Source organism: Lepidochelys kempii, chromosome 13, assembly GCF_965140285.1.
Source record: "Lepidochelys kempii isolate rLepKem1 chromosome 13, rLepKem1.hap1, whole genome shotgun sequence".
In the NCBI taxonomy this organism is placed as follows: domain Eukaryota; kingdom Metazoa; phylum Chordata; order Testudines; family Cheloniidae; genus Lepidochelys; species Lepidochelys kempii.
In genome coordinates, this window is record NC_136392.1 from 7199412 (window position 1) to 7210475 (window position 11064).

At 44.3% G+C, this 11064-nt stretch overlaps 1 protein-coding gene across 1 annotated transcript in view; it reads right to left on the reverse strand.

The window, feature by feature from the left end:
- The window catches only part of SLC17A9 (solute carrier family 17 member 9), a 29959-nt gene extending 19581 nt beyond the window's left edge, over nt 1-10378 (reverse strand). The window contains exon 1 of the mRNA XM_073308935.2: nt 10045-10378. Within this exon, the coding sequence (XP_073165036.1) occupies nt 10045-10190 (146 nt within the window). The 5' untranslated portion in view covers nt 10191-10378. The remainder of the gene's footprint in view (nt 1-10044) is intronic.
- Between the last annotated feature and the right edge of the window lie 686 nt (nt 10379-11064).

Genomic DNA, 11064 nt, shown 5'->3' on the forward strand with positions numbered 1-11064 from the left:
GTTTTAGTCTTGGGTATTTTTAGTAAAAGTCATGGACAGGTCACGGGCAGTAAACCTGCCTGACTAAATCTTGGGGGAGGACGGGGGGGGGGGGGGCCGGGAGGTGCTGTGGGTGCTCTGGGGGGACACACAAGGGAGCAGCCCAGGTCCACCGCTGGTGCTGGAGCGGAGGGGTTGGGGGGCCTGGCAGACTCCCTACCTGGCTACTTGCAGCACTCCCCGGAAGCGGTAACATATCCCTCCCTCAGCTCATAGCTCCGCACACTGCCCCTGCCCCGAGTCCCAGCTCCACAGCTCCCATTGGCTGGGAACCGTGGCCAATGGGAGCTGCTGGGGTGGTGCCTGCAGGTGGAGGCAGCGCAAGAAGCTAGGAGCTGCAGGAGGGACATGTTGCTGCTCCTGGGGAGCCCCCCGAGGTAAGCGCCACCCGGAGTCCTAACCCCCTCCCATGCCCTTACCCCACTAGCCCTGAGCGCCTTCCCCCACCCCAACTCCTGCTGCTGGGGGCACCCGCGACTGTCCCAGCAGCGGCCAGTGTGGCTGGCCCTGGGGCTGCCTGAGCTGCTCAGGGGACCCCCGCACCAGCCACACCGGCTGCTGCAGAAGTCCTGGAGGTCCTGGAAAGTCATGGAATCCTTGACATCCTTGACCTCCGTGATCAGGAAAGAGGCCTGATTCCCTTCTGGTGGGCATCTTGTATTACCATCTAGGGCTGTGCAAAGGGGATGTAAGATGCTAGCGTGCAGAGGCACCCATACGGGTGTGAATATGTGCATGGAGGTGCAAAGCAAGAGTGACTCAAGCCCACTAGTTCAATTGTTCGTTACAATATTGCCTTGCACTGCTTGGTCCTGCGGGTCTTTGCCGCGGCAAGCACACAGAGGCCCAGATCCTCAAAGGAAATGAAAAGGAAACTCCAACTGAGGGTAAATATTTTTTGCTGGAGGAAGATACTACCTCCTGGCCCTTGACTTCAGTGAAATTTAGGAGCCTAAATACCTTGGAGGATCTGTTTCCAGTGTTGTTTTAGCCACGTTGGTCCCAGGATGTGAGCAAGACAAGCCGGGGAGGTAATATATTTTACTGGACCAACTTCTGTTGGTGGAAGGGACCAGCTTTGGAGCTTCATAGAGCTCTTCTTCAGGTCTGGGGAAGCTCACCAGAGTGTCTGAGCTAAATACAAGTTGGGACAGATTGTTAAGTATCAAGGGCTCACGCATGCTGTAAGAGACCACTTAAATGAAGTGGGCTATTAAGGGTTAGCAGGCAGAAATGTTACAAATTGTTATAACCAGCCATAAAACCAGTCCATGGTTTTTAGTGTCCTGCAGAGTTATGCATTTCAGTTCCCAGGCCTGTGTTTTGGAGGTGTGCAGGTTTCTTTTGAGGATGAGGACTGAGAGGTCAGAGACTTGCTTTGGGAAAAGTGTTTGACCACGGGTGATAGGGGATTTTTGTATTTTATCATTTTTCTGTGTGAATTCATTCGAGAGCGTACTGAGTGTCTGGGCCAAAGTCCTTATGCCCTAATGCAAGTGTGATCAGAAAGCACACGAGTCAAGTAAGGCTAGGTGTTAGTGGCCTGACCCAAACTCAAAGCTGTCAATGGATATGCTCCCTTGGCTCCAGTGGGCTTTACATCAGGCCCTCGGCAGAGATAAGGGGCTTACACCTTGTATCAAATCACTATAGTAACATTTTTACATCTACTTTTCACTGGTGTCAATGATTTCAAGAGGCAGTGGGAGAGTCAGGCCCAGGATGTTGACAGGGAGTGGCTGGGTCTAGGAGTTTGTTTGATCCTCAACAGGCAGAGGAATTGCTTAACTCACACGCCCATTCAGTGTGATTCCTACAGAAGTAACCGGGTGGCTGTACAGGTGGTGCTCTCATTAACACTGAATCAGGTTCACCTGCCTTCCTTGTCCCAGCTCAGAATTTCTTACCTTGTGCATATACATGTAACATGCTGTACCCACACCATGCAGGATCAAGGCCTACAGCATTATTGAGCATGGGTAGAAGAAGAGAGGAAAGACAGTGGTGTAGTTAAAGCACTAGACTGGGATTCAAGACCATTGCTTCAATTCCCAGCTCTGTCATGGACTCTTTATGCCCCTTTTGGCAAGCCCCTTAATCTCTGTTTCCTATGGAGATAATACGCCTTCCTTTGTCTTTCTTGTCTTTATATGGTAAGCATTCTGGGACAGGGACTATCTCTTACTGTGTGGCTGCATGGTGCTTTGCATAATGCTACCCTAATCTTGCTTGAAGCCTTTAGGCTCTACTGTAATAAAAATAATAAATAATACACAGAAACGACCACAACAAGGGTGATTGGAAAACAGAAAAATGATTTTCTCCCCACCTGGGTTTTGACAAAATTTCTGTGGAAATTTTCCAATGAGCTTTAGTTTTTAATCCTTTTTTTTTTTTAAAGGGTGGCAGATTATTTCACGTGGCCTGAATATTCTCTTTGATTACTAGTCTGTTCTGTTCTATTTAGTTCTATTGTTTTGATTTTTTTAAAAAAGTCTAGCTATAGCTATAAGCATAAACCAAGTGGAGAAATATGAAGACTCCAGAACAGTACAAGCTTCTTAATGGATTTTCTGGCTGGAAATGTCACCTAAAACAACACTAAATGTCCCATATAAGCACCAGGTGCCCACATCCACACCAAACCCTTGAAAGAATTAATCCTGTGGAAGGATATGGATGTGCTTACATCAGAGGAAAGAGCCTCAGTTGCGGAAGCATTTTTCCTTAATTATAGTTATCATTGTAACTGCCGATGAGTCGCTGTTCTGCCTAGCTCAAAACAACAACATACAAGGTTATTAGGCAAGTCTTTACAGACATTGGGAAGGGTGAGGAGGGTAGGAAATATATGACCCTATCTCAAGTACTAAATATTAATAAATAAAAATATTTTGCATGTCTGTAACACTCTCAATCTGAGCTCAACGTGCTTCACTGGGTAAGGTTCTGTGGCCTGCAATGAGCAGGAGGTCAGACTAGATGGCCACGATAGTCCCTTCTGGCCTTAAAGTCTATGAGGTGTTAATAAATTTCAACCTAATAACCTCCCTCATCAAGGGAGAAAACATAATCTGCCTGTTACCACTATGGAAACTGAGTCACAAAAACAGAGGTCTAAGTGACTTGCTCAAAATTCCACATGGCAGTGGCCAAGCTGGGAACGAACTCAATTTCCTGATGTCTAGTCCTAATGCGTTGTTGAGTTTTCAGTTCCAGTCTCTCTTCAGGAGCCTGTTAGGTGCTCTCCACTACCCTGGAGACTTGAGAGTAAGAGCTAGTCCTGCTGACTATGGGCTGGGAGTGCTGGAGAGACAATAGACCAGTTCCTCAGCTGTCAATCTCCATAATCAGGGGTTCTCAAACTGGGGGTTGTGACCTCTCAGGGGGTCGCAAGGTTATTACATGGGGGATGAAAGTGGTCAGCCTCCACCCCCAAACCCCGCTTCGCCTCCAGCATTTATAATAGTGTATAATATAAAAATAGTGTGTTTTTAATTTATAAAGAGGGTAGCACTCAGAGGCTTGCTATGTGAAAGGGGTCACCCATACAAAAGTTTGAGACCCGAGCCTAGCAGCTATCTCTCAGCAAAACAAGTGGAAGGACGTCTGCCCCTGCAGGGAACTGAATTCATATCAGCTGTCAAAGTAATGCTTCCACTTCTCTTACCTGCACAAAAGCTTCACAACCCCCAACGCTCCACAGGAAATCATAAAGATGAAATAAAAACCTGTGGTTCCATCTCTTTCCCACAGCAGCTGGGACACATGTGTGTGGGATGGGGGAAGTTCATTACCTAGAAAGTAACCTTTGTTTTATCAAGCACTAGCCAACTCTGGGACACACCTATAATCAGCTCCTGTGTTTGAGGCACAGTAATCCATGGAGGCTTGGGTTTGGTTTGTTTATTCTGACAACCCTCAGACAGCTGTATCTGACGCTTGTTTCTTCTTCTTGTACGGCAGCGCTGAGCCCCATGTCTCCATCAAAGCAGACGCAGCTCTCTGGCTGTTCACTGCAGCTCTGCTTTGAAGTGTCCCTGGGTAACAATCCCCTGGGACTCTACTCATACAAACTGAATAGCTCAGGTGAAAGCAAATATCGCTCTCTAAAATTTTGTATCAGTTGAGATCGGTTTTGACTAATTTCCTAGGATGCTGCAGAGCCTCCCAAAGCAAACTAAATAAATAACCTAAGCCTCACTCTAGCCTAGGGAAAGCCAGCAAGCAGCATAGTGTTCCTTTATTTTCAATGTGTTTTCACACTGGAGGAATTTCTCCAGTAGCTGCCACAGAGCAAATATTTGCTCAACTTCATTTCTCTTGACTCAGTCTTACCCCTTTCCCTCAATTTGTGATTCTGTCTGTTTACAGCCATTTCGGCTGACTTTTCAAATGGATTCGCTGGAGCTCAAGCTATCATTAGATTTTAGTTTAATGCTGCCTTTCAGGCTGGAATGAGGATGGTCATATATGTGTGTATTTTAAGGAGGTATAAGAGAGGAGTTCAGACAGCAAGGCTAAGAACAGTCTCATCCAACTACATGGCGAGTAGCCCCAAACGTTTGTTGCTTTTCTAAAGGGAGTTTCCTATGGTAGGAAGAAGTTACAGGTTCAGATCCTGGTCCCTGGTAATGCTGCTTTGTATGGCTCCAGACAGGGGCGGGTAGCCACAGTGAACCAGCCCTCTGGTGATTCTACACTGGGGCAATGGTCCATCGGGACAACTGCAGACAGATTGCAAGTTAGGGCAGTGCTCAGAACTACCTTGTGGCAGCTCTGGAATAGGAGAGGTGCAAGCTGCCTTCTCCCTATTTCTGACGAATCCGCCCCAGTGTCTCTGTAGCTCAGTTTCCTTCTCTTTAAAAAAGGGACAAGAATGGTCCCTCCCTCATAAAGTGCTGAGAGTTCTTGGGATGCAGGTGACTGCTTGTGTGCACAGTGTTGTCACACACCTCATGCATGTCTTCACAAGGACTAAAGAGCAAGAGTGTTGTTAGCCTAGAATTAGACCTGGCTGCTGCAGGTTTTCAGTGCACAGAGACTTACCAGAGAATTCCCATTCCTGCTCTGATGTCTCAGAACATCAGGTGTTCTGACTGCAGTCAACAGTAATTAAGGAAGTACTTCAAAAACCTAACCCTCTCCTGTATCAGAGGTCACTTTATTTTTTCTTCACGGGCTGCTGAAAGCGTCAGAGCCATAACCCTGTTTCCAGTCGTGTTTGATAATCCTCCCTGCTTTATTGTCCTATTCCTGTGACTTTTTGCAGTTTACCTGTCCATTGCTTTAATTTACAGCATGTTTGTGGCAACTTTTGATGTGAAGTAAACACAGCACAGTCACACAAATAACACTGTATGGAAGCAAGTGAAATCAGAGATACTGCCAAGGGTGTTGAGTAGTTATTTTTAACTCACCTTGATGGTTGTCTTCCCTGCATTTGTTTTTTCTCAAAAAATGATTGCTCCCACCATTGAAAATCCTAGTGCTTCTCTATGTTATTATACCCTTCCCTGCCCTGTGTCTGCCTTGCCTAATTAGACTGTCGGCTATTCAGTCTACTGCTCTGTTTGTGCAGTGCCAAGCACAATGGGACCCCATTCTTGGTTGGCCTATAGGCACTGCCATAACAAACATAATTAATAACTGTTGAGAGAGAATCCTTTTCCCCCCTAAAGTGATTGCAATGTGTCATACACCAGCTGACACCTTATGATCTGTAGTCATCAAAGGTAGCTTTGATTTTTCAAACCAATCAGTTAATGACCAACTAGAATGACCTAGAGGGAAGGGATTTTTCCCCACTGGGAAGACAAGTTTGTTTACTTCATGCATCCCTCCTGAGCATGGATTTCCTTAGCAGAGCCACAGATTGCAACAAGCACTGTTTAGCAAGAGCAATTTTCTGTTCATTCCGTCTTTTCATTTCTTGCTTTTGGCAGAATAAAGACAGAATTTGATTCTAGCCAGTAGTATGAGCAGAAAAAAACTATTAAATAGGCATGGAGGAGATGGAAAGGTGCAACTGTAATCACACACAGACATGCTGGTCACTGAAACAGAAATGAGGAGTTCAGTGGCAACAGATTTATCTGGGCATAAGTTTTCGTGGGTAAAAAACCCACTTCTGAAAATTACAGATGCGGGCATTATTATACTGACACATGAAGAGAAGGGAGTTACCTTACAATTGGAGAACCAGTGTTGACAGGGCCAATTCAATCCTGGTGGATGTGGTCCATTCCCAATAACTGAGGAGGTGTCAATACCAAGAGAGGGAAAATTGCTTTTGTTGTGAGCCAGCCACTCCCAGTCCCTATTCAAGCCCAAATTAATGGTGTTAAATTTGCAGATGAATTGTAGCTCAGTAGTTTCTCTTTGAAGTCTGTTTTTTAACTTTTTTGTTGAAGGATGGCTACTTTTAAATCTGTTGTAGAATGTCCAGGGAGACTGAAGTGTTCTCCTACTGGCTTTTGTCTGATTCCTGATGTCTGATTTGTGTCCATTTATTCTTTTACGTAGAGATAGTCTCTACATAAGAATAAATGGACACAAATCAGGCACAAGGCCCTCAATCCCTGCTGAGTCTTTTATGCTGCACCACCTGAGAGGCACAGCCCAGAATCTGCCCCCTAGACTCCACCTTCTGAGCCTGGATCTGCCCATGACGTGACAAGGCATTTCACTTCTCTGTGCCTTCGTTTCCCAACTGTAAACTGGGGATGATGATATTTACATACCTCCTGGGGGCCCTTGCTTGTAAAGCACTTTGAGTAAGAACAATAATAAATTAACTAATAAAACCTAGCACTTGGAGAGCACTTTTCAACCATAGATCTCAAAGTAACATCCTTTTCCTGTACAGCTATTCAAGCACCCTAATCAGAATGTTTTGAGTGTTGTTCCTTGGAAGAGAAGGGATGGTATGGGATAACGGAACCACTGGAGAGTTCCCCGAAAGTTTAGGAATGGCAGCTGGAGAGGATAGGATAAGATGTATGAGAAAAACAATAGAAGGGAAAGTGAAAAGTGAGGTGAAGAAATGGAGAACAATAGAGGAAGCAGAATGAACCAGGGAGAACAAAGACAGAAAAACAAACGTGCAATGATAAGTGGTTATCTGTCTCACTGCACCAAGGGGGCACAGAGGATCTGGAAGGCTGCCTGGCGGGTCTTTTGTTGCAGTACGAAAATGGATTCTATGTCATTTCTCCATATTGATGAATCCTTGTTTCTGTGACAGTAGCTCATTAGCTTGAATGAAGAGTAAAGTAAAGTTCATCTGGAAATACTGATATTTATTTATGTCTTATTTTAAACGTATAATTGATTAGAAAGCATCCATCTGCTCCGATAGTTAGCTTATAAACCTGCATGCACGTGCCTGCTGCATGACCTTAGGCAAATCACTACCCTTTTCTGTTCCTGTATTTCCCCTCCCACGCTTTGACTGTCTTGTTCACTGGGGCAGGGACTTGATCTCTGTTTGCATGTGCTGTGCATAACACAATAGGGCTCGGATTGTAGCTGGAGCCTCTATGTGCACTAGTAGTACAAATGCTAATCTTATTGCCATTTCCATTATCCTCTGCCCTGTTCCTTCATAGGGTTTGTTATAACCACTTGTTGATAGAGCCAGCTGGGCACAGGATTGGCAGCAACTAAATTTTCATCAAAAATTAGGGGTTCATCAACAATATATATATATTTTTGGAAGAAATTTGGAATGAAAATTTTCAAAACCTGCCAATATGTCCCTTTGAACCAGTGGGGCAAATTCTCATGCACTCTCGCTTTTTTTTTTTTTTTTTAACTCCCCCTCCCCCACCCTTTTTCTAATGGGAAAAAGTAAACCAATCAGAGAAGCACAGGTGCGGGGACATAAGTTTGAAACAAAGTTTTAGCAAAATGAAATTTTCATTTAGAATTTTTGTGTGGGCCCATCTATCCTCTCTCCCTCCCCGCAAACAAGTGAAGAATGTTGACCAATACAAAAACTGTATTTTTGCTTTAAAAAAAATTACAACCAGCTCTACAGATTGCAACCTCTCAGATTAGACTGTAAACTCTTTGGGGCTGCATGTCTAGCCTTTACTCTCTGCTTATACGGAGTACAGTACTGTGCAGCTCCAATTCTGCTTGGAGCGTCTGGGTCAGGCCACAACATAAATGATCACTAAGAACATTTGTTAAAAATGACTGCTAACTTTTCAACAGCATAGTTTTCAAAGCAAATCAAGAAAAAAAATCAAATAAGTTTTCACAGATTGATTCTATTTTCTTACCACCTCTTCTGGGGGTCTTAACCAAAGGCCACAAAATCCACTGGATTTATTGGCTTCAATGGGTATTTGATCAGAAGACTTTCTATAGCGCCTGTGTGGTGCTGGTGATGGGAGGTTCTGGGTTACAGCCACACTCTGCAGACTAGAGGATCAAGATCAGTCTCACCAGCCACCTATGTCATGGTTATTTGCTATGAAGCACACATCATTTTAAAATAAGAATAAGAATTCTCGCCAAGATAAGCTTTTAGTTTTGCAAGGCTTCTGCCAATTAGTCACATCCTCATCTATCCCCATCTCCCAAGCATTTCACCAACATTAACCAATTAATTCCCAACAGCACCCTTATGCATTATTAGAGTGGCTGCAAACCGAGGCCTAAAGGTTAAGTGATTTGCCCAGAGTCGGTTTTAGAGAGGAGATTAAAAATTGGTAATTCTTTGGTTCCTACAGAACACAAGACGACGCAGAATTTACACCTGCCACCACTGTCATAGGCAGTACATTTTGGCTTAAGAACCTGGAGACTCTGCTATCCTCAGAAAAATCCATTTTTTAAAATTATTATTTGTATTGTGGTAGCGTCAAGAGGCATCAGTCAGGAATTGGGGCCCCATCGTACTAAGCACTGTACTCATGTGTAATGAAGATGGGAAGAGTGTAGCAATTTTACACGTGTCACTCAATCACTTAGCATGTGCCATAGACTTATACAACTAACTTCAGACACAAGGTTTGAGCCTGTTTTCACTATTACACACACAGTGGAGAATACAAAATGAGCTAGGAAATCCTTCCCAGATCAACTCAGATTAAAATAAAATCAGGTACACTGCTGCACCCTCTAATAGCTAAGACTGGGCAGCTAAACCATTTTAGAATATGATTTTTCACAATGTACATTGTAATTGGTAACCTCAACTATAATCAGCATAAAGCAGTGTGGATGCACATTTTTGGCTGGAAAAATTGTTTGTTTTTTAAGTCAATCATTTAACTTGGAAAAACTATTACTGAGTAGTCGAGCTACCTTTAATCCTAATTAGTTATTATCTACAGTGCAAACATAACTGCTGAGACCTTTTGATCAAAAGCTCTTAATGTTTCAAATGGCACGTTTGAATAACCAGCTACAGGGCAGATACAAGCTCAGTCGTCTTGCATTTAAAAAAAGTGTTTTGTATTCTATGTAGTGGTTACCTTTTCTTTCTCAGGGGTGCATTTTTGTACTATTGTTCTTATTAAAACAGTCCTGATTGGAATAGCACAGTTTTACAAGGAAGACTGTTTGTACAGTATCTATCTATATGTGGGTTCTTCTTTGGTCCTCATTACCATTGTATCACTTCATAGTCTTAATGTAATTATCCTCACAACACCCCTGTGAGGTCAGGAAGTGCTGTTATAGCTATTTTACAGCTGGGAAACTGAGACACAAAGAGATTAAGTAATTTGCCAGGGGGGCCACAGGAAGTCTGTGGCAAAGCAATGCATTGAACTCAGCCCTCCCTGTGTCCCAGCTCAGAATGGATCCCCAACCACTGGACCATCCTGACAAAATGACACTGTCATTCAGACACCCTCACCTCTTTTATCTACAGATTAAAGAGCCATTAAACTGGAATGAAAACTCTGCATATTAAAACTACATAGCTGGGGTTTGTGCACAAGGAGAAGAATAAAAATATTTATAACGACTGAGACTCTATAGTCTTACCTGGACCAATAGGAATCCACCGTCCCATCTTTTTTCGTGCTTTCCTTATACGTATTCTTTACATGCTGCTGCTGGTAATGATGATGTAGCGAGACCAGGTCAGAACTGTATACTTGAACACCATTCCTGCCGATGCTTGAGGCCATTCAGTGTTTTTTTTAGAAAAGGGTGACTCACAAAGTAAAAAGACACTGATAGACCGTGCGGTTGTTGCACTTATTGCAAGGATGCTGGAATGACAGCAAAAGGGGCAGGCAGCAATGACAGGAAAAATCCCCAGGACAGGGTTACGTTTCCTACTCCCCAAGCTCCCTTGCTGGCCGCTACTGTACAAGAAGGTGCTTAAATAAAGGAAAGATGCAAATTGCAAAGCCCAGCCCATTCACAGGGAGTGAATGGAATGCCTGCCTGTCACCGCAGCCCTGCCTGTGACTTTGCGAAAGCCGAGCTGATCTGGTTTGGGATTCAGAGGGGAGTTTGTCTCTTTGCAATACAAAGTCCACGTGTCAGTTTTCAACTTCTCTTCCTGTTGGAGCCTTTCCAGGAAGTCAGTCTGGCAGCGGCTACTACAGACTGCGATCAGCCCGGGGGAAATGTACAAGCTGAATTGAGCTTCCAACGTTGTGCACTGGACCGGGACGCCCTGTGAAAAGATCTAGCCCCAGGGTAACAGAACCACGGCAGAGTTTGAATGGATCCACTTCGGAATGATGATCATAAGCAGAGCTGCAACCAGTCCTCCCCTTCAACTCTTCCAGCCAGAGATGACGTGGTACAGGGTAGTATAACAACAGAAGAATTACTTTTGCATCTTACTTGAATCAGTGCAAGTATTCTCGCTATTAATATTAGAGTCCGACAGTTTGATTCCTCCCGTGGACCGGGTCTCTGTATTTGTACCAACGATAACCAAGGCACATTGTTAATACCAGACCACGTTGCAGCTACATTGCTCAGGGGCGTTGGCGGCTGGGGGGAGAGGCAGGATAGATTCCTAGACCCTTTTCTCTTAGCATCTAA